The sequence below is a fragment of the Telmatherina bonti genome, assembly GCF_933228915.1.
Source record: "Telmatherina bonti genome assembly, chromosome: 20".
NCBI classification, from domain to species: Eukaryota; Metazoa; Chordata; class Actinopteri; order Atheriniformes; family Telmatherinidae; genus Telmatherina; species Telmatherina bonti.
Genome location: NC_136618.1, coordinates 12,468,485 through 12,493,651, shown reverse-complemented (window position 1 = coordinate 12,493,651; position 25,167 = coordinate 12,468,485). Strand labels below are relative to the sequence as shown.

Here is a 25,167-nt window from a genome sequence, read left to right as displayed (position 1 = left end):
ATCTTACAATGCGATTCCCACCTGGTCTGATTAGCGTGCAGAGGGCCTTTTTCAGTATCGGTTATTGCATGGTCATTTGACAGCCGCTTCCGCAAGAGGATTGTCCGGGCTTGGGACTGGCCCTCAGGGAACAATTGTGTTCCTTCGGGGCTGCAGCAGCGGAGGAGCGCATGACTTTGACCACAAGTCACAAGAGCGGCTCTACCACCTGAGCCACTGCCACCCCATGTAATGAATAGTACTGAATATGAACAAATGTCATATTAAATTATAGGAAAACAAAGTATCAAACTGAAGTAAAATAAAAAATTAGCTAAGGCAAAGACTTAGAGTTTCACAGCTTCCTCTTCTTAGCATAAAACCTAAAATATGTCAAGGTGTGCTTGCAGTGTGTTGCCCTTTGTGCTTTTCCTATACATCAATACCCTTACATATGCTGCCAATGTGCTTTTCAGTTTGTAAAACTCTTAACTTGGCCAATATAATCTTTTTAAAATAACCAATTAATACCTCTTCTAGGACAATAAAGTTTGACATCAAAACCAGGTGTTCTATGTATCAAGACATAAAAAAAAAAGAATATTACTTGAACGTATTTCAGTTCATAACTTTTTCTCTTATTAACCAAAACAGGGTTCATACTTCAAAGAAAGTATTTAATTCTTTAAGTACCCATAAATGTTCCTTATTCATCATGGCATTTCCATTTATAGTGGCAGTATAATTTTAATTAAACACACACACATATGTTGGCTAGTAACAACTTGACATGGAACAGCAACAATACGACCTGGTAAAAGATCTGCAGGGGCGGGGGGCACTGGAACCGCTCTAGAGTTTCATGGGGTAGCTGGGATTCTGTCTGTGCCAAAAACACCGGAGCAGGAAAAGTACGTAAAGGTTAATGCCAAATCCAAATGTTTCTTTATGTGGTTTTCAGTTTCCTCAAACACCAAGGCAGCCAGGATGGAAAATGCCAGTTTATAGATCCATATGTAGCCTCCATGTACTTTGTTTTTGCAATGCTGAAGCAATATGAGGAATTTAAAGAGGGATAAAGATTATCTGTGATATGTCTGAACTAAGTTAGGTGGTTATAGAGTACTATTTACAGGCCCTGCAGTATTTTCACCATCAATCTGCAAAACATTACCTGTGGATTTTCCTATTATTGCTGCTGTTTACTTCCATAAGATATGATGTTCAACTAAGACATGGCGATATTTAGTCAATAACTGTGCTCTCCCATGTTTTTTATACGTTCATTAGTACAAAAAAGGATTAAAGAGGGGGTTAAATATAAGGTTTAAATTCCAAAGGAACCAAAAGGAATTTATAGGAGGCACAATACTGCTACATTTACAGATTATCTCAGCCTGTTTAATTCAGTTCTATTGCATCATTTTTATGGGACATGGCAGGGATAGCTGGAGGGTAAGGCTGGGGGATGGAGAGGAGTGTGGTCAAAGTCCTCTACAAGTATTCACATGCTCAGAAAAGCAGACAGGATTCATAAAAAATGGCTCACTAATCATTTCAATACAGCACCAAAGCAGGCAGGAAGATGGCTAAATGGTCACAAGTGCGCACGCACACAACAACAGGTGATATTCATAAAACCTGAAGGGACACCGTGAGAACATGAGATACGATAAAAAGTAAAATGAGGCAACAAAAAAGCATTGATGCATAATATACTGGTAAGTTGGACACTTTGTGCTCCTGAGCAGAATCTTAGATATGAAGTGATGTAACAGCCTCGCACAAAATTGTGTATTTTTATGAGGTGAGTGAGCCTGAGACGTGGAGACATCTCATTTAGATAACTGGAGTGGTGAGCCACTGTCATCTCAAGGGGAATCTTGCTCCTAATTTCCCCTGGAATCACAAACAGCTGTTGTTTAAACTAGATCACATCACTGTCACATGGCTGCGGGGGCCTGCGGTAGTCGCTCCGCTGCTACTCCTGACTGTCACCACCCAGCAGCCATTTTTAACGCTGATCCCTTACAGGTACTTTAATGTTGATGGCGTCTCATGAGACCATGGGGGTGAAAAAGACTGCGAAGAGAAATTTGATCTTGAGAAATATTTACTTCGCCGATGAACGCCATCCACATGCACACATAGGCTCGCTGTCCTGCTGGTGAAGATGTAATGTATTATTTTGTCTGTTTTCCTCTTCCTCTCTAACCCAGGATGTGTGGGCCCCATGTCTCCTCTTTCTTTCCCAGGATCTGATGCTCATGTCATGTGCTGTTGCTGATTATCAACACATGTTTTAAATGTTGCAGACAATCAGCAGACATAACAACAAATGCAAAAAAGGTGAGACCGAATACTTTCACCATACTTTAGCCCTTAAATTTCTTTGTTTAGCATAAATATAGAGTTTTGCATTAAACATAAGTGATGTTCGTTGGCACAGATACAAATGCAGAAAAGTTTGTCACCTATAAATTAATATCTTTGTTAAATATTTTTAGTGAATCTTTAGTGTTGGTGCTTGCACAACATCCTCAGCCAGTCTACAAGTTCAGATTTAAGAAATTAAGCATTGTTAATTCAAACAAAGGAATCTTAAAAGAATTGCACAACACTTACTTTGTTTGCTTTTTCAAGAAGAAGCCTTGCTGTATCATTTAGCGCTTTAAGCTCAACTTGTGATTGTTGCTTTTTGGTCTGATAGGTAAAACTGTTGTTTGCTGAAATAAAGAGACGTCACAGTGGAGTTCGTATTTGCACAAAATGTTTTAGTTGTCAGGGTATATTTTTGCTATTTCTGAGTGTTAAACAAATCTCTGATCATAATAGTGTGATAAGAAGATGGTAGGTCAGTTTTTATAAGGTTATAACACTATTCTGTTGACCCCCATCTGCATTAAAAGGACCTTTTAGAGAGCATATTACCTAAGGTCAGTCAAAAGCACAATTTTATCGACTGCATCCATTAAATCATAATTCACGTAATTATGAAGAATGGCACTTATTTTACACATATGCCTTGCAGAAGGATAGAATGTTACTCTACAGACAACACAAAAACTATCCCATGTGACTGACATAAATATGTGTTCCTGTCTTGTTTTAAAGGCATGTTTAAAGGCAACAAAGCACATTAGTTATGTATTTTCCATGAGCTCTCATTGCCCAGAAGTGTCTTGCAGCTGAGAAAAACACATTAAACAATGTTGTGGTCCAGCTTGGCGCATTACATTACAGCTGAGCTTTACATAATGTACTGCATTACATGCCAGCAACTGGATATCAACACTTTTGGGTTTTTAAATGCATGTTGTGGATTGTGCATCAAGGCACATTAATGGAGAAAGAGAGGTATAGAAATAGAGAAAAGGACAGAGCAAGAGATTAAACAAGAGTCAGCATTGACTCACTTTTGAGGCACATTCACATGAGATTTGATTCGAATCCGAGTTCATTTGCATTTTGTTTGGGGAAATGTGAATGCGCCAAACAAATTCTGATTCGGACCAAAGAAGCAAACTCGGTGTGCCTACAAACGCAGGTCTCAGCCCATTTCAAACGGACCAAATACAGGAAGCAGACTACAGAAAAAATTCACTTCCTGCATTTGGCGTAGCATTGCATTGTGGGTAAATACATAGCGATGGTGTTAAGAGTCCTCTGCCTTGTCTGTTGTTCATACTGTACTCATTGTTCCAGTGTATTTGTGCAGTAAACTTGAATAAGACAAAATAAAAAACCCAAACCAGTGATAGTTTCATCTCCATGTTTACCTCGCAACAGAGTTTTCTTCTTCACGCGGGTCTTGTCCTCTCTTTTGCTAAGTGTTAGTGCAACACCACTAGAATGGGGATATATTATTGTAAAGGTTGGCGCATTTGACCAAAGTGCAGCGTGAACGCAATCTCGGTCTGAATGGATACACCTCCCTACAACTTAGCAGAATCCCCAATCAGACTGAGTCTAGAAGATTATTATGATGTGAATGCACCCTTACTGACTGGAGAGAGCTTAGAGTACAGGTAGCATGCAAGATGGATACTATTTTAAGGGGTGCTTCCCAGAGACAATAACCAAAGCCCATCAATGCTTCTTTAAGAAATCACAAATAAACAGAAATATAAATGAGAGCACGTAGCATCCAAGGCCACGCTCGACACGTTCACACAGGCAATCTTTAAATAAAGTCCACCAGGTCCCATCGCCTGCCGGTCTGAGCTTGTCTTCACAAAGAGGAAGTGAACTTAACCTCTTAGTCAGTGGCTACGTTGCAATGTCATGCCCTGTCATATTTCATGAGACACAGAGTAACTTTTAGGACTTTTTGTGCCTATATGATGGGTGTGTTGTCATTGCTGTTTCCATGTCTGATTAGCAGGATAAAAAATTCACAAGTGTTGTGACTCACTATTTACTTTTGTCCTCTTTTGAAGCTTCAATTTAATTAACAATTGTCTTTTTTCATGTCTATTCGCATGTACCAGTTTTTTATTTGTAATCTTAAACTTGATACTAAAAGAAATCTGCTGCTGGATGTTGCTTAATATCTTGTTGTTGTGTGGCATCTGTCTGCTGTGGTTATCACAAAGTCAGACAAATCATCAGATGAGTCAGAAGGAGCAGCATTCCTTCATCAACCGTTCCTCTGTGAGCCACGAAGTAACCTCACAGTTAGTCCCACAGACATGGACACACACACACACACACACATACTCTCTGCAGGTGTGCAATAAATTAAGTGCATGAGTAACTGTCTAGAAGAAGGAAAGAAAAGAAAAAAACTGCCCCTAAAAGACTTAAAATGCCAACACATACTCATAAACAGATGTATGCAGGTCTCCCTGCCACACACAAACACAAAGGATTAAACTTGTGTGCTTATGAGGTTGCGTTGTTGTCATAAATACATATTGTGTGAGCGTGCACATGTGTGTTTTTGTATTTTTGAATGATTTTTTCAGCAAAGTGTTTGTTCTGAGCAACTCTGCGACAATATTCACACTGTAACATGACTCATATGTTGATACGTGTCATTGTTTTTGTAGCTAGGAGTCTGAATGTACGCTGCACCACTTCACTTTGTCTCTGCGCGCCGTCTATTTCAGTGATATAGATACGGTTTTAACAAATGGCTTCCTGCTTGCAGTGACAGCAGAATGTGGCACAAGGCAGTGGCAACTTGACAATCCGGTTCTGTGTCGTTGTGTGACGAACCAGACCAAAAGGTCAGCGACTTCAAAGCCTGCACCAGCTTCAAAACACAGCTCCACACCTGACAGCCATCTGATGTTTGTGTGGAATGCACCTGAGTGTGTGCGTGTCTGTGTATGTCTGTGTGTGTGTGTTTGAAAGCTATGAAAAGAAGCAGTTATGCATTTCATAAAAGTGTGCTGGGAAAAAAGCTTTGTGTTTACGTGGTAAAAAGCATGAACTGAATATTGCAAGTAAAACTGTTTGTCGATGGATTTTGATGCAGAATAAACAAAACTAACATTTTATAGTGTTCAGTGATTATTTCCCATGTAAACAGATAAGCGTGAGAGCCGTACTTGACATTTAGTGACCTGTGGCATCTTTGATGTGTGCACTTGTTCTTGAGAAACTAAACTGACAAGCTGAAAGGAATGAGCATTTGGCTCTTTGTCAAAAAAAAAAAAAAAAAAAAAAAAACCAGACAAAAAACAAAACAGACAAACAAATAAAAGAGAAAAAAAAAAGCCGGTTGTAGCAAATACGTTTCCTTTCACAGAGAAGTGATCGATAAACAGCCATCACATGAGACTTGCTTCATTTCAAAACTCTGCAAAGTCATGCAAAACTTTATTTTTTTGAAGACTTCGTAAAATTAATTTGTAAGTCTGTCACAAATAAACCGCTCATGCATAAATTCGCCTGAAACTTTTAAGACAAAAGGAGAACAGCTCTATCTTTGTGGCAAGGAAAGGATTTCTTTCCTTATCAAAGCAATACAGGGCCAGATTAAAGAGTCAAAATCCTCCCCACGTGTGGTGTGTGTGTGAGTGTGTGTGCATGTATGTGTGTATTTGCTCCTATGTTCCTGCCCCCGGATGTTCTTTCTCCTTCTCCTCCTTCCCTCTCGTCCCTGTCCCTGTAGCATTAGGAGCTAGCTGCCAGGCTCTTCTCTTTAGCATCCATCCATCCCTCCATCCTAGCCCTGGAGGAGTCTGCATTAATCAGCCCTGTTCGAAGGAGGTCCTGCTACAGTAGCTGCCCAGCTTCTTCCTATTCCTCACCTCGTAGATTTGGCTTTCAGGGAAGTGAAGACAGTCTTTGTATAATAAAAAAAAAAGGTCAATTAACAACATTTATTGACAACAGGTTCTTTGTCCATTGTCTCCTTTTCATCCTATACCTACTTGTTGTGTTTGCTAAGGAAATCAAATTCCAGTTTTGCATTAAGGAGAAGATTGGTGCTCTGATATTAAGTTATTGAAGCGAAATGTAAAATATTTCTGCAATTTTGTAGTAATAATATTCCAGTACCCGCAACCCTTAATTGGACTAAGCAGGTCAGATAATGAATGAATGAATGAATATTCCAGTATTAAAAGATTCTTCTTCATTCTGCGTTAGGAAAACATGTTTGCTAATCCAAAGCAAAACTTTCACTTCAGAAGGCAAAAAAAAATAAAATAAATTCAACGTAGTATTATGTAATGATCTTATAGATCAAGTAATGTTGGGGTCATGAATATAACTCTTCACTATTTTATTGTATTGACCAGAATATTGGATCAGAACCCGGCTGATCAGTAGTTACACGTGGATAGAAGCTAGGGACAAGTTACATGTTTCTGGAAGAGTAGTTTAACTATAATCATGGACAACAAGTAATTTGATCAAACTTCTGATAGGCCAAGTTTGCATAAAGTTTTTGATTCTCATTCAAAAGATTTGAGTAAGAATTGGTAAATAGAAATGGGATGCTGAAAAAAACCCTTTACTTTTATGTGAAAAACATTCATATTCTTACTAGAGAAATGGCCACATGGTCAGGGACAGTCCTACCCAAACTATGCAAATGTAACGTTTCTTTAAGTAGATAATACATCTATTGATTGGGTTAAAATGCAGCCTTTAGTGATCAGGACAACAACAGTGTGAAAGGTAAAAAAAAATGATTAAGGGTAATAATAATGTTGAAATAAGATATACATTTTAACTCTAAAATGGTCCTTTCCCACTAACTAACCAAGGAGTTTGGATTTTCGATGAAGACAAAGTAATAAGGTTTTGATAGATGTTGTGCTTACATGTTACCATAGCAACTTGTAAAGCAGTGTCTAAGAAGGTAATATTGCCCCAATTTACAAATCTGCTGTTAATGTTGCTAGTCTGCTGCTCTTCTGTGCAACACAGGGTCCAAATCAAGCTGTCAGCAGGCGTGCCAACATGTCCAGCGGGTGTCACCACATATACTGTACCGAGCTACCAACAGACACCGCCTCATGCAGCGGGATTACACTGGCTGCCAAAGGCCAAAGAGCGAAGGAGCAGGAGGAGCATGGGGAGACAAAATGTGGGACAGAAAGAGAAGCTGAGGAAAATAGAGAAGGGAAAAGTGGAAATGGGAGTAGAGGAGAGTGAGAAATAAAGAGGATGTGAGAGGAGGTGGAGGATGGCAGGAGGGCAGCATGCAGATTGCCCAGGACCTGACTGGCATATTCTTGGATGGCAAACAGACGGAGAGACGGCAAGAGGAGGGAGGGTTGAGGAGCCCGGGGAAAGTTTGGGCCCTCGGGATGTTTTGTCCCACTGCCAGCCCCAGAAGTGTGGCTAGGAGATAGCAGGCCCACGTGCAGTGGTGCTCCATACTCACAAACATACACACACATGCATGGAGACAGAATAATGCATAGATTAAGCTGGATAAGAAAGATGGTACTAAAGAGATACAAAAAAACCCCCAAAACAATAAAACTAAACAACACTGGAAAAATAAAGGAAAGCGAAAGAGAGTCGAGGCAGAGACGGAGAATTCATGCTCATGTCTCTTGGGAGAATTTTCAAGGTCTTATTGACTGCACAGAAAAGTATGTGATTTAAAAGAAAAGAGCTGCTTCATTTCAAGCTATTATGCAGAATTTGGTAACACAAACTCTAAATGTTTTCTCAGACACCAGTTGGTGCATCTCTAATCAGATCAGTCCATTACTTCATTTTATTTTATCTTTATTTTCTTTGCTGTAGTTTCTCCATCTCTGTCTATGTTCATCTCTCTCATTGGCAATGTAGAGTGGAGCTTGAGGCCATGTGTGCAGGTTTGGGCCAATTATAGGGATTCTCATCAGTGCTGGGCTGACTTTGGCTGCAGGCACAGAGCACACAGATCAGCCGAGGGTCCACAAGGGTCAGTCCTGTACCCTTCACATCTCTGCACAATGAGCATACCTGGGAGATGCATGCATCTCTGGTTTGGTAGACTTAAAGACCAAAAGTGTGGAAAAACTAATAATTATGCTCTTTGGGCTTACAAAGAAAAATATTAAAAAAAAAAAAAAAAAAAAAAAAACAAAGAAAGAAAAAATACTTCTCTTCTTTTCTTAATCATACAATGACACACATTAGAATTTAGTTGGTGACTGCCCGGACAAAGAAGATCAGTGAAACATGACAGCTGTCGGCTGCTCGGCTGTGCCTTCTCCTCAGTATTTAGATAGTTAGGAAAACATAGTGGCTTATTATAACCATCACATATCATCAATCAACACTTCATGTCTTTACGTTCATAAATAATTCAGGACTTAACATGCGAGCAGGCTGTCTCACCTTTGTCTCCCGACTCGTCTGCTCGAACATGTTGGAAAACACCGATATGAAAATGATAAAAGTCCAAATTAAAAAGATTCTTTTCCTTTATAAAAATATCTGGTTTTTTTTTTTTTGCCTACATTAAATTATTACACTTTTAGTTCAGTTAAAACAAGTAGAAAAACAACATGAACAATGTCATTAAGTAAAAGGAAACATCTGATTAATGTTACCAGATTGTTGCCATTCTGGAGAGGTGCATGATTTTATTTTAAAAAGTTTTCTATGGTATTAAGAAGGAAATTGTACTTTTAAAAACAATGAAACAGGCAAATCACTGTTTCACCAACAGAGTGATTCAAAGTGCTTTACGGAGACATTAAGACATTAGAAAAAAGGAAGCATATTTTCAAACTAAAAGCTAGAGAAATAACATAAAAGCTATTGAAAACATGATCAAGTTAAAAAATTATTTTAAAGATTTAAAAAAAACTTTTAAATAGAAAATATTGGAATACAACTGAGAACTGGTGGCTCTTTAACCTGGATTTAGATTAGCATTTCAGCTGATCTGAGACTTTCTGGGCATTTGTTCCAGACATATAGAGCATAGAAAATGAATGCTGCTCCTCCATTTCTTATTCTGAAACCGTGAACTAATAAAAGACCAGATCGGTCTTCAAGATTCATACTGGATTCCAAGGTCTCTGATGTGGTTTGGTCCTGACCTTTTATAGACCAGCAACAGAACTTTAAAGTCTGTCCTCTGACAGACAGGCAACCAGTGTGAATTAGAAAAATTGAGCAAAACTCTAACCTAAAAATATTTCATTTTGTTGTTATTGTTTTGAAAGGTTGGTAATTGAAATAAATTACATAACTGACCCTAATTTAGAGCTACCATAGAAGACGTCACTAAGGTTCGCTTCCTCAGTTAAACTACAGATTAGCAGGGTTGTAATATACTCAAAGCAGGTTTGTAAGGCAGCAATAACAGTATTTCAAATATATACTTTATTCAGCCATAATTGCCAGCTTGGAGGGAAATTTGGCTGAAAACTGGATTAAGCATGACAGAATCTTCTTAAATGGATAGAAGAAAAAAAAAAAAAATCAAGCTGCTCCAATTTTTGCCCCGTACACTTTGGCTTCAGGATGAAAGACTTGGCTGAAGTTTGTGATCAAGTGCCGACACTAGGTTTTCTCTTTTGTCACATGATCTACTTTAGTATTACTAGAACTTTAAGCGGTGTTTGCTACTGAAACAGAAACTTGTAGCCTCGAACAGTGTGTCTTGGAAAGGGAAGCAAACTTGTGGCCTGTTTGGCGTGGCTGCAGCAGAGTCCTTAAAGGGGATTGTGCTAATGCACAGGATTAGCAGAAAGCAGCCAGAGTTTGTACGTATGTGTGTGTGCATGAAAAAAAAAAACAACTATGTGTGCATGTCTGTGTTGGTGCTGGAGGGTAGCATGTGGTGGGGAGGAAAAGATTCACACCTCCGTGCGTGCTGCTGAAAACCTGCTAACCGTTGCATTTACAACTCTCAGTGTGGTGAGGTAAACACATTTTTAGTGAAAAAGCCCCCCCTCCCCTCGAGAGGAATTCTGAAGCAACCTATCCAAAATCACAAAGCTTCAGAGGAGGAATTAACTGTGCCCCTAAAACAAACATTTCGGATTGCCAAATGATGCTTGTCATCCAAATGTAAACATCACCAAATACCATTAAACGGACTTAAGCCTGTTGACAAAATGGAAAGCAAATTTATCTAATGTCATCATCTGTTTAGAAACACTGTATTGATATAAAATTATATTCTCTGATATCATGGTAATCCATTCAAACCAAATCGAAGTGCCCTTTCTTTTTTTATTTTATTTTTTATTTTTTTATTAAAAACCATAATATGAGTAATCATGGGTTATTAATGTCAGACCCAGATTCCTATCCCACAATGCATTTGGGGCTGTTACTTGAAAAAGGAGGAAAGGCATGCAGAAGCTTTAAATCGTTCTCAAAAAGAAAGACATTAGAACTGAGCGAGATGTTCATTTAGGAAACCTGGTGCGAAGGTAGGCACGTCAGTCCATTAATTACAATAATCACATAGCAGGTGTTAGAATAATTCATTAACTCAGATTTAGTTAAGGCTTCATTTAATAAGTCCTCGCTGGTCAGGAGAATAAGAGACAGCAGACAGGAAGGTGGGAGGGAGAAGGAGATAGAAAGAATGAAAAGGGAAAGATGGGGAGGGGAAGCTTCAGAGAGAAACAGGGTGCCTATTTAACCACAAGGCCTGGATTGTCAATTTGTGTTTGAGCGTTCCACTGGGGGAACTGTTCCATCCTTTTTAAAAGATATATCATTTTATAAAAGACCAAAGGGAGGGAAATGGAGACAAAAACTGGGGGGGGGGGGGGGGGTGGAAGGATGGTCGTGATACAAGGGAGGGATGGAAGGAGGGAGTTACAGAGGAGGGGCGGATGGTTAGGGAATCAGTTTTGCCTACTATATTTAACTGACCCATAAATCTGTTTTTAAATTCCCCTCCATTTAAAAACACCCAGGCGAACAGGAAAGAGAAGAAGGCAAGGGAAGGGAGAAAGGGAGGGTTTTTCTTTTTCGCAGCGGCTGTTAAGTACCACAATCCGTGCATAGCCAGCGCTACATTTATCCTAACAATGTAATTGGTCCAGCTCCCCTGGCTGGTGGCTCAGTTACTGGTCCTCCCTCAGGTCTGCCAATGTACGTATCTATGTGTGTGTGTGTGTGTGCGTGCATGCAGAACCGTAGCCCTCCCTACAGGCCTAAAATGACGAGAAATCTCAGGCTTCTACTGAGAAAAAGAGCCTCACTGGGGGGGGGGCACAATGGCTACAGTAGGCTAACTCGGCTAATGCTAACATGGATGATACGCACCTACTCACAACCGCACTTCAGGGCTTTTACTGCGTACGTGTGCTAACTTGTCTGCATTTATATGCATTGGTACTGTGAAAGCCAGTTGGGAATGGAGTTGTGGATTGTACCATGGGCGACAGATGAAAAGCAAAACACTTGCAAACAAACGTGCACGTGTGCACACACAGACGTACAGACTCAAGTTCAAACAATCCAGCGCCCTCCCCACACCGGCCTCTCTGTTTTTGGTCTCTATCTCTGACACGTGTCTACAGTACGTGCACTTGCAGACACGCCAACACAGTGCATTGAGCTTCGGCGCAATTACAGGGAAGAGGACAAAAGCATCCATGAGGGTTAGCTCACTGTTTCACCTGGAGCCAAATATGAGAAGCAGAGGGAAGGAAGAGGGAGGGCGATGTGGGAGAAGGCACGGGTGGGAGAAGAGTTAGCAAGACAACATGAACAGAGCAAGGAAGGGTGATGCGGTGGAAGAGCAGGTGGCTACAACAGCTATGTGGCAGAAATAAGAAGCTACATCCATCTTTTCAATCACTTTTTAACTCATTGAGATGGCTTTCACGAATCATTTGTGATAGGAGTGCAAACAACTGAAAAATGAGGAGGTAATAGATAAAATAATAGAAAATAGACTGGAATGAAGGAGTAGAGGGAGGAATGAGGAGCAATAATGGGAAAGGATATTGTAGCAGCAGAGGGAGATTTGGCCAAAATGACAATAATAGATGTTGGGCAGGGATGAAGAAAAGTGAGGGGGGTTGTAGAAGAAGAAGGAGAGTTGGGGGTGTGAAGGGAGAGGAGGAAACAGGAGCTGCATAATGAAATGCTGGGCTAATTTGGAGAACTCCAGCTGGCTGAAGCCAGAGGGCCTGAGCTTCCAGAACATCTGAAGCATCTTCAAGCTGAACACACACTGAAGAAGAAACACACACACACACACACATAAAATACCACAAACTTCTGCACTGACATGAATGTAATTGTGCAAATAGACACACAGGGACGCAAAAATATATACATCACACACTTGGTTTGACCTGAAACTAAAGACTACAAACACCAGAAAACATCAGTGCATCTGTGTGGTGTGGCTTCCCAGACACGGGCCTGTGGCCATGTTTGGGTCTAGGATAAATAAGGTTCAAGAGTTGGCTGGTTCACTCTTGTGTGTGTACATGTGAGCTCATGGGAATGATGGAGTTACTGGGAATCAGGCAGGTAACTGGATAAAATTCACTTATCAAAAGAAGGATCAGCAGTACCTCACTTTTGAGATATGGATTTCACGCAGCCTGCACACACTGTGCTGCACGTTTAGGAATGATAGGTGTGCAGCACAACGCCAAATTTCCCATTCAAAATACTACTCTTGAACATCTCACTGTCAAACAAGATCCATATGCTTTGTCTATCTGTCTATTTTAACTGTGATGGCCTCAAGCTTTGGCAAAATTGCCACAGAAAAAATTGAAAGAGGTATTCAAATCTGATTTTATCCATACAAACAGATTAAGGCGATATGATTATAAACAATGGGCAAGGGAGCTCAATGCACTGAAGCTAAAGAAAACTCATGCAAATAGCCAAAAGACATGCAAATAAAGGAAACATCTTCATCAGCTAGACAACAAATGTAAGATAAATGTAGTGCAAATACACACATTATAGATGCGCCATTGTTTGATGGCACAGTATAATGGATGCCTACTATGTATTTTACAGAGTCAATACAAACACTGGTGTGGAACGATGCTAAGTGGGCTTCTCTGTTTTACTCAGTCATCGGTTCGCTGATGGAAAAAACTTTCTGGCTGCCGCTGCTATTTTTCAACATTTTGTCAACCATGTATGGAGCACTGAACATAGTACGATTGGCTGCATTGTAAGAGTAAAATTCCTTTCCTCTGAGGCTACATGGCACTAATGGCTGAAAACACAGCTGGATTAGAGCCTCTCATCTTTACGACCAATAAGATTTCCCATCTGCAAACAATGCTCAGCTATATTTTGTTGCCCTCCTTCATTTGGTTAACCTCAAGCCTTTATGGTTACCTAGGGGTGGCTTAGGGTGATGGCATTTGACTCAAGACCAGAACCAGAGCGAAATGCTGACTAATCTGAAACATCTGGCAAATTTTACGAGGAACCGAAAGAAAAGAATGATGCCAGGTTGGCAGGTGGAGAAATGAGGAGCAGTCAACTTAAGATTTATATTACCACACGCAAACACACTCGCATACAAACACAAGTAGCGACTAGACTTCGCGTTGCCAGGGTGTGGTAGCTGTTGACGCCAAGCATGCCGAGCAGCTTGTCCGAGAAAGTTACACATTTGCGCTTTTGTTTCTACAAGGACATGCAAATGCACCAGCAAACACAGCATTCAGTGGATGCAGTCCCTGCTGCGCACACACACACACAAATTTGTGAGGCGTCATAGCGAGAGCATGGCCTAGTCCATTTTTCAATCATCACCCATGCCTTTGCTCCTAAGGCACTGTGAGCCCTCGACCTGGGAGCTGTCAGCAACTCAAATACTCTTGTAAATAATGTTGAGGCTTAGGTGTGAGTGTGTTTCTGTTACACAGGAGGGCTACACTAGAAGTCTACTCTGCTAAAACTCACAGCGACTCAAAGCAACAGGGCCCACAGGTGTACGCAGACACAAAGGTAAGTAAAATAGAAGACAAGCGGTGCTGCATTGCAGAGTGTGCACAAATCTTTAGAGATGACACACTTATAGACAAGTCAGAATGCTTTCTAAATGTGCAAGTTGCATGGCGCTGGTGAACCGAGTCGAAAAATATCTTTTGCAGTAATAGTAATGCAGCTTGTGCAGATGAGCTAATGCACCTGGTGTGACATGAAAAGATGTGAAAGATGAGCTAAAAGCGCGTTCCACCTGGAATACAAACATTTTGAACCAGTTTATACTTAGGAGAAACATTTCCAGCACTTCCATCAGGTAACCTGTGTGCAGTGATATCAGCTGAACCTACAAGTATGATGATCTCCCTCACAGAAAGTTGGACGCAGAATATTTTTTTCTAAGTATTTCAGAAAGTTGCAGAATTGAACAATGGTCAATAACTTGATTACCTTCCTCTGCTTAAACAAGGACAAGGCTGGGGGTCAAATTAGCTGTGGTTGACTGGATTCTCCTGCCCTAAATTTATCATTCATTCATTATCCTAACCGCTTAGTCCAGTGAAGGGTCGCGGGGAAGCTAGAGCCTATCCAGCAGTCTTTGTACAAAAGGCAGGGTACACCCTGGACAGCTTGCCAGTCCATCGCAGGGCCACACATTTAGAGTAACTAATTAACCTAACATGAATGTCTTTGGATGGTGGGAGGATGCCAGAGTACCGGGAGAGAACCAGGCATACATGGGGAGAACATGCAAACTCCACACAGAAAGGCCGCTGTTCAAGCCTCGCCCCAGCTGAGGTTTGAACCAGCAACTTTCTTGCTATGAGAACACATGCTAACCACTGTGCAGCCCGCCCTAAATTTAGATTTACTGAACATAATAAATGTCAGCCCGCGACCCTGAATTGGAATAAGCGGTTCGGAAAATGAATGAATGAATGAATGAATAAATGTCAGACAGGTTATTTATTTATTGCTAAATTGTCAACTTGAAAAAAAAAAGGAACACAAATGAACTCACATACCTTCAGCTGTCACCACAATCATGGGAAGTATTGTCAAACCATTTCGCCTGGAAATGAAAAAACGAGTTTGCGTGGGTGATGGGAAGTTTCAGGTTGTTGGAGAGTCATCTTTGCATGGCAAGAGGGTGTGATTTAAAAAGAAAAAGCAATACAAGCATTCCTTAAGCAACTTCTTAAGAGTATTGCTCGCAAAATTCGCTCCATTTCTGCTTTTTGCTTTAATGCAATGCTGCACAATTCAAACAGCAAAGCTTGTTTTCTCTCAGGTTTTATGCAGCCTGTATCCCAACTGTCATTTCAAATCAGAAGCAATCAAAAAGATCCCCTTTAAAATTAGCCAGAAATGATACAATGACTTGTTTCTTCGAGTTTGAGTGTGAATATTTATATTTTGCCACGCAGGAACATTTATCCTCCCTGTGTAGGATTATTCTTGCAATAACCTGGAAAAATGAAACCACGATGTCACATAGTACAACACGTTAGAAAAAAACCCAAAAAAAAAACCACACACAACGCAGTTTACTTCATGTTCAAAGCTGTACCATGCCGCAATCATGTGTGTTACACACCATTGCGAGAGCAGCAGCAATAAATTGGATTTCCCATGGATGATGGTGTGATGAAAGATTGTGTGTTTTTCTCATCTACCGACAGTGCTGTTAGAGCAAGGCATGATTAAATAAAACCTTGCCCAAGTTTCAATAAATGCATTATAACAATTGCATTTTCTTGACAAAGATTTAGGGACTGGTGTGATGCGATTGGATTAGTAGGGAACATTGAGCTTTTTTAATGCTGTTTTTGCCCTGCCTTAAGTTGAACGTACACCTCCACTTGACCAAGTTTAAAGGATTTCTCTCCTCTCAACATGTGGTTAGGGACTTGGCTGATGATGATGGAGAGGGCTTTTGTTCATCCCTCTCTTTCCTCGGCTTTTATGCGATGTGGAAAATAAATGACTCAGCTGTTGCTTTTCACAACATTTACCAGTTACCTTTTCTGCCCGACAATTATTAATGCAAAAGCAGCACTGCAGCAAATCTGGTAAAAGTAGGAGCAATTCAACACTTTTTTCATTAGATTCCAACTGATCTTCAATTTATAAGGTTAAAAAACATGTTTGCACTATTTCCTGAAGTTCTCTGTTCGATGTCCCTTGATCAATTGAAGACTTTAGCCTATATTTTTTGTGTTTGTGCAGTTGGTAATGCAGTTTGTTTTTTTTTCAGAATTCCTACATGCAACAAACCAAAAAACAGTAACATTTAACTTTAAGGTTCAACTGAGAATGCCAGCCTTAAACTGGTTATCTAAATTGTGAAGACTATGAAGAATAATAAAACTTATTCCAGAGAAAGAATGGAGGAAAAATGAAAGGCAGCAGAAAATGTTGACAAGCAACATAACGGTGAGAGTTCAGAGAAGTGCGTGTCTACATGTCAACTACAAGCATGGGAAGATTGCAAAAATGGGAAGATTTTTTTATCGTTTTAACCTGTCAGAAGAGACACATCAACACTTTGATGTATGACCCAATGCTTATGATCTGCGACTCTGGCAGGTGGCGACAGGCCGGTTTATGACATTACGCCTTCTCTTCATTTTTTCCACCCGTACACAACTCCATACACACCCATATAACTCTTCACAGCTTATAGGCTGAAAAAGACAGTATGTGGGTGCAAAGTATGAAAAATTCATTGCGTAAGTGAAAATGCAACACTTTTCTCACTCATCAGAAGCTCATGGCGTTATATTTTGACAAACAAGTTACTTTATTAGAGTTAATTTTTACTAACTTTAGACTTTGATCAACATAATGCTGAAAGCCATCCCTCCAACTTCATACTCACGTAACAACTTACCAAGTTTGAATCCGGCATAACGTTACTATTGGTAGTCTTTTTTACTATTATCTTTGTTTTTTTTAGTTTTGTGTGCATCTGCTTTCATTTTAGGTTTAGTAATCAAACTTTCTCCCAATCAACCCTGGACATGATTACTTAACAGTGAGAAAGTGTTGGAACATCATGCAGTATGTATTCCTGACTTTGTGGACTCTTGTGGGGTGAATAAGTTGGAGCTGTTATATTTCTGCAACACTTTAACTTTTCCAGCTACTGTCATTGAAAACTGCCTACAAAATGATGCCACAAAATGCATTATTGTTCGGGGAGGAGCATTAAGTTTATAAGGGACTCATTCATAGCAGGTCAGTGTGGAGAGTTGGTTGGATGATCATTAGCAAGCTGGCTTTGGAGAAATTTGTGTGGAAAACCCGTGGGAATTGTGTAAATAGTGTAAATATTGTACATATTTGGACGGGAGCACTGGATATACTGCTGCACTTGGGAATAAAAACCCCTTCAACAAAGTACAGATGTCGCCATCGTTCTTGTACCGCACAAAACCCCGTCACAATTATATTACGTCAAACATCCTGTTTTCGTCATGTCTGCTCCTCCTCTGGTTCGCTCAGGCTCACCGACCTACTGATCCCAGGCCCAGACTACATTTCCCAGGATTCTCCTGGCCTTGCCATCATGGAGATCGCCTGTGTTGCCCTTGTTTTCCTGATGTTTTGCACCTGTGTTTGCCTGTATTAAATGTTTGGTCAGCTTCCTTGTGTAGTGTTGTCCGTCCCGTACCAGGCTTTCACCCTGATTCTCTTCACATAGTTCCTCCTGTCTGAGAGTCATTAAAAACTTCTTGTCTACATTAATTCTATGTTTGTGTCCCCCAAACCTAAGCTCAATCTCACAGTTTTACACTTGTTTCTTGAGTTTTTTTGTACCTGATCAGTTAAAGCCAACTGGGAAAACTTACCAAACATTTTTTTTTCTAAATGAACATGACTTTTAAGCAGGTAGCTAGGTACATCATGGCCAAAATGTTGAGGCAAAGTCAGGCAAAGTTCCTGACCTGCTGGGTGAAACTTCATTAAACATCTGCTTCCATGTGGGAAAGTACAGCTGTGGTAATCATTATTAGTTATTTTCCTGAAAAAAACTCCACAACTCAGGAAATTCAGGGGATAATTCTGTATTTGTTTGATTTTATGGGTTGATCTTTTACCTTGAGACAAGCTGCAACATTTCATTTAGCTCATAAATAATGAACCCTACAGTTAAAGCACACACACGCACACACACAAACACACACACACAAGCTGTTTGATGTGGAGAGATGTGGTTCAAAGCCATGCAGATAGAAAAATGAAAGCAAAAAAACAAAAAAAAACCAACCCAGAATTAAATGCACATAATGATGGATGGAAGGACAGTTGCGCAAAATATGGACTGATCAGTGATCAGCTATGCAAACATAAAGAGAGAGCCAGCAGATCAAACGTTTGGTCACACCCACTGAGTAAAGTGTGCCAAAAGTTTCTAAATTACTTTTCTAGCTGCAAAAAGTTAAAGGAAGAACAAGATCAGTTTTCTTTCCTCATTTTGTCACCTCAAAACACAAATGTGTTTTTCCTGGAACAAAGAAGTTAATATGGAAAAAAAAAAAAAAAAAAAAACCTCTGTATGTTTAAGTCTAAAAAAAAGAAAAGAAAAAAGAAACATTAGCAACAATATGAAACTGTTATTGTGATTATTTCAACAGGCAAATATGTGACATTATAGAATGTCATAAAAAAGTGACATTGAGTAATGACGAAAACATGCAACAATATGCGACTGTTGCAAAGGCTGTTATGTTTAATCATTCCCACCAAAAGTGACATGCAGGTTCCTCAGCGCTAAATAAAAATAGAAAGCTGAACTGTATTATAATGAGCAGAAATTGTTTTATTAATGTTTTCCCCTCTTTTCTCTCTTTCTCTCTCCGTTGGAGGCATCTTGCATTCTGCTCAGCATAGCTCACAGTTCCTCTGTGCTGGCGCTCTCTCCTTGGAGGGAAAGTCAAAAGGTTTTTCATTTATCTCAGACTGAAGACGAAGCACAAAACACGACTCCCCCGAGAGACCCACAAGGAAACTGCGAACACCTTGCCCCAAATATCTGATCTTGGAGGAGCAGAAAATAGCATGCGCGCATTTGTTTGCCGGGACGAAGACTTCCCTCATTCCCCAGACGCTGTGTTGTCATTGAACATTTTGCTGCTGTGTGTTAGGCATATAAAAATACATTTCGATTTTTATTGGGGAAAGAAAACACATCTCAAGAACAAAAGATAATTGTATTGATTTGCTGAGCATGTGGAACAGTTAAAAAAAAAGGGAATGTTGGTAATGTTTTGTGCTCTGAGATATTGAGTGTATTATGCGTGTGTGTACATTTGCTTGCCTGTGTACCTGCAGTGAATCAGTTTGTGTGTGTTGCATTGACCAGATTTTTTATCAATGCTGGGCTTCGGATATAAAATGGGTCACCTGGCGGCTGAATTTGAGATGGAAAAGCTGTGAGGTATGAAAAAATAAAATAAAAGTAAAAAAAATTAAAAAAATAAAGTGTCTTTTAGCCATTGTTCCTTCATAATGGTTTCAATCAGAGCATTAGTGCATTTAGTCAGTCTTGTTACTGAAGTTGCACAGTTCTGCTTATTCCAAGCAATCTAGCCGATCTGACTTTAGAGCCAATGTGGCTGTGGTCGGATTTATTTCAGTGTAAAACAAAATGGGTTTTCATGGTTGCTTTCACTGCAGGATTTCATGGTTACATCTGAACAAAGTCACCAACAGCAGTTAATCAGAGTCAGCATGAGAGGAACGGGTAATGCCAGTTATGGCTGATGGCTCAGAGACATACTTCCTCATGTTTGGCAACTTAATCTCTCATTCACACTCTTTTGTGCTGCAAGCTATGATAAATCAGATTTACATATGGATAACTACTCAACTGGAATATTCTGAATGTCCACAGAAAAAACAAGGAGAAACAAATGGTTGTATTTCTCCTCTCTGACTCATTCCTTCACATGCTAATATGAATATTTACAGCACATGTATCTGTAAAAAGTTATATCACTTCCCTTTTGCATGAGTTTGCAATGCAATTGAAAAGAAACTGGGTAATTTCATTGTGGTTAAAATTGCTACTAGTTACCCTCAGAGTACAGGAACAAAATCCTGACTATTAACCTCCTACAAGCCCCTCCTGTCTCCTGAAGCCCCAACTCCTTAATATGCATTTACTTTGCAGAAGTTCTCCTTATTTTAAAACAGTATGATTGCTTTAATATTTCAGGGGATTTTGGATGAAACTGAATGATCATAAATGCAAAATAAAACAAAAAAACATTTAAAAAAAAAAACAAAAAAACAAAAAGAAAAACTCTCCATGCTGCAGCAGCAGATTCAAGTTATGTGTTTTGCTAAGAGAAAAAAATTTGGTCTTGCAACGTCATGCCAGGCTTGTTTCATTAAAGCAGTGCAGCATTTGATATATCATTTGCAGCTTTTTAAAGACAGAAAAAACTACATAAAAATCAACTTCTTAGGCTGGCTTTGGAGAAGACCTCCAGGAAGGCCAGACTTAGGGGGCGGACTTCCAACCTCTTCACAGGGAGGGTGACCTGCAGAGGAAAGGGGAGCAATAACACCTTCAAAGGCAGGTTTGTGGGAGGGACAGGCACGACCGACACCCACAGCGCATTAATTCCTAAGACATGAATGCAACACAAGTGGAAAACTTGCCACACCACAGCGCAGAAGCAGAAATTTAGTCCGCAACCACACATGAAAAATAGCCAAGGTGAGCAAATTTAAAATGGTTATAAAAGCAGCATTGACACACACAAAGAAAACACTTCCTGTCTTCATTTTTCAGCAATACAACCACACACACACACACACACACACACACACACACACACACACACACACAGAGAAAGTTTCAATCTGATTATCAGCTTTGGTCTCTTGGCTACAGGGCTTGTGGGATACCCCTGTTTCTTGGCAGTCGTATCTAACGCAAGCTGGAAAAACAGGCTTTGAGTTTGCGTGTATATGTGTGTGTGTTTGTGTGTGTGTGTATGGGTGTGCGTGTCTGTTCTTCTGAGTCACTGTGAGTTTTGTTTTTATATCATTGTGTATGTTTTTGTGTGTCTGCATCTCAGGCATGAACAGTTTATATTGTCTCTATCTTTGTGTGTTAACTTCAGTTATGCCCGCATGCCCACACACATTCACATGCACATTTAGATCTATGTGTGGATTGTGGGAGGCAAAATAAATCTATAATTAAAGAGAAAAAACTTGAAGGATGAATATCTAAAGGCATTGCAATCAATAGGAGGATAGAAAAAGAAAAATTCAAAAAAACAGCTAAATATTCATTGATACTCCAAAGTGAATCAACCCTCCCCAGACGGATTCTTTTCTTTTCTTTTTTTTTTTTTTTTAATGCATGCAACAAAAAGATTTCACGATGTCTTATTGTAGGACTTTCTTTTTGTTGCTATTTAATCTTTAATGAAAATAAAAAATAAATCCTTCATTTTGTGTCTGAATTCATAAGTAAAAGAATGGAAAAATCTCAATTTTACAGGTGTTCATTCCTTTTGTTTTACTTGGACTGAAGTGCTGCAGGGCAAGACACAAAAAAAAACATTAACATTTGATATTTATATTAAGATTCACATTCTTTCAGTGGATTTTAGGTATGTGTTGTGCGCGCTGCGAGTCAAAGTGCTGCAGAATATGACGGTGAACTACGCACACATTAATACCATTTCAATAATCTTTGATATGATTTGTGGCAAAACACTCAATTAAAGAAGCATATCCATTTACAACTCACGTGATTTGCTAAGAACTCACACATGCACCTCTAACTGCTGTTTTTACTGCCTCCTGTCTGCTTTCAGGTCACCTTTAATCACCTCCATCCGTCTGTCCCGGCTTCCCTTCATCCATTTATTCATTCTTCCACTTTCACAGTTTGGGTGTGGAGCTGAAGCGGCTCAGCTGAAACTTTTTAAAAAAAATTTTTTTTTTTTTTCTTTTTACAAAAGTCAAACATTTGTTGTTCATTTCTTTCTGTGGTTGACTCATTAACTGATCCAATCACCTTGAATGATTTGATGGCTATTTGTTGTTGCTTGAACTCCAGAGAATGATACAAGAAATGCTTCTTATATTGAAAATGAATAAAATCACTCGTTAGTTCAGGCTATAGCTTTGGTATAAAATTGAACAGTGTGTTCAGATGACTCAAATGAACCAGCCAGGCTTGCAATACAGGAGTTAATCCCACTTTATTCCTCATTCGCCATGAGTATCTACTAAGCAACTTAAAATGAACTTTCTGGTTCAGTCAATAAAAAAAAAAAATTGCCATAAAATCACAAATCTTATCACACTCTCATTAATCTTCATGTCATTCTCTCTTTTTTCCCATTTTTTCTCCTTCTTTCTTTGTCATGCAAGGTGCTTCTTTAGCCATCCATGATGTCATCAGCACATTCGGTTATGTCTGTTTTATTTGGAGGATCCTGAATGTAAAATGCTGGTTTTACTTAATGTCTCGCTACGTACAAATGTGGCGAGAGAACTTGCTAATTGGTTTACTGCTAACCAGGCAACCTTTGCAATACGACCACACACTCCATTTAAATGAACAATGTTGACGGATTGCTGTTCAGATTGGATTAAACTGCAGAAAAGTCGCATCGGTGTGAACATTCGTAGGGAACTAAGGGAAGAAAGAGAGGAAAACATGGTGCGGTAACCTTCCTGGTAGCGAGTCATTCAGAGAGCTAACAATGCTTGGAGGCAAAGAGAGAAGATTTCCCACCTGCTTGTCAGGAGATCCACAGGTGCTTGCTCAGGCAGTGGACTACTTAGGGAAATTTCAGGCTTGAGTTTATTTGTCTTCTTGGCTTGTGTAGTGTGAGTTTGGGCCTCTCTTTCACACAGTGGTTGTGTTTTAACACAACCACGGCGTTAAAATAACATCCCTGTCAGGCTGCTGTTGTTCTCTTTCGATAACTCACATGGACCGAATCGGCGCATATCAGTGTGTGCTCAGGCATGGAAGACGGTGTTGCAGAATCAGATGCGAGACAAGCATCAATTAGAGTAGGGGGTCCCAGAGTTTTTCTGAAGGTTTACCTTTTCATCCATGACAATAATGTCATGTTCCCTCCAATCATATGAACCAAAGAAACATATGAAGAAATGAGTCATTACTTTAGTGGCTGCCGTGTCGTTATATAGTTAAAACCAGGTCAGTGTCACGATTATTATTAATTCTTCTTCTATAGTTTGAAACAATTCAAACCAGGAATGTCTGCAAACTACTTCAGGTGAGGCGAGTTTTCAACGAGGCGGATGCTGCTTTAGTAAAACAACTCTGCTGGTAGTTTATTTCTAAAGTAACCTACAGGCTTTTCTTTGAGTTCAGGATAAAACATCCTCAAGTGGTGTTGTAACTCATTTAGCTTCAAACCTCATAATATCAGATGATTATATTTTGATACATACAACAGACTGGTCTCTTCATTACCCACCATTGATTATTACTATGTTTTTACTTGGTCAAGCCCAGGGGCGGATACACGTCAACATGTTTCCTTCTCTTTTCTCTTAGTACTTCAAGTCTCTTGTTGATTCATCTTTATTTTCTATTTCACAATTTTTTTTTCCAGTGCCAAGACTCCATGTTTTATTTAGCTTTACTGTGCCTCCCCTGTTATGACTGTGGGTCCCCCAGTTTTGGAGCCACTGAGTTAAAGTAGCAAGTTACTCAAAATATCATTACACACCAATAAAAGGATCTGTGCATGTTGATTTATTGACTTGAAAAACAAATTCTAGTTTAACCTTTTAACTTTCACACTAAGAAAAAAGCCAGAGAAAAAATGTTTTGTGTTTTGGACAAGAATAAATAGATGAAATGAATTTAGCTGATAAAAAGATAAAAGTTAATAATAATGTAACAACAGTACAATGGTTAAAATTAGAAACAGTAGTGCTATAACAAACACTTAATTTGGGTTTTACATACCAAAACCAATTGGTAGAGATGCTCAGGCAGGTTTATTTCCACAATGTATAAAGAAAATCATTAAAGTAACTACAGATTTACCTCTACCAAATGGTAGACCAGGACCTTAAAGAGTTAAGACTTGTCCTCCTTAAGTCCTCATTTAGGACTGTTCAGACTCAACAGTAACGCACATAACGCACATTTGCGAAGATCTGATAACACTTACATGTTTTACTTTTCTTGGATGGTTATTCTCATCATCATACATAAAAACAGGGAGATGTTGCCATCTTACAAATTATAACTAGATGTAGATGTATATACTTTCAAAGTGACAACTGTGAGCCTGTGAGTTTGCAAATGAAATTAAATAAGACTGAATAAAGATATCTCAGCATCGTCCAGTTTTGTCATGATAACAAGTTTCTTACCACTCAATTTTTTCATCTGAAGTATTAATGAAAATTATTTTAGTGCAATATTAGAACAAAATGAGAAGAAAATGCCTGAATCAACCTTTTAAAAATGACTTTTTATAGTCTGTTTGAGACACAGGACTGGGAAGTTTAAGAGCTGAGTTGTGACTTTTGTATCGACTGACATTAAAGTGAGTCAAAACTAGAAATTAATTTATAGATTTTGTTGTGATTTCCCCCCCCACCCGACTAAGATATGGCACACAATGCTGGACATCACAGATCATGACACTGACTGATGAGTCTTAAAGCATATGAGGGAATATCCATCCTTTAAATGGGAACATTTTATGACACATGTGGGGAGGAAGTGAAAAAATTCTAAAAAGTTCGCCAAAACTTGAAACTTACACGTCTACTATGGTCTGTTTGCCGTTTTAACAACTGACCAGAATT

At 39.4% G+C, this 25,167-nt stretch overlaps 1 protein-coding gene across 1 annotated transcript in view; it reads left to right on the top strand.

Annotated features, from left to right (window-relative positions):
- ofcc1 (orofacial cleft 1 candidate 1) overlaps positions 1-25,167 on the top strand; it is a gene marked incomplete at both ends in the record, with an annotated part of 123,175 nt that overhangs the window by 8,386 nt on the left and 89,622 nt on the right. The window contains 2 exons of the mRNA XM_079259615.1: positions 84-228; positions 14,268-14,349. Coding sequence (XP_079115741.1) covers positions 84-228; positions 14,268-14,349 — 227 coding nt within the window. The remainder of the gene's footprint in view (positions 1-83; positions 229-14,267; positions 14,350-25,167) is intronic.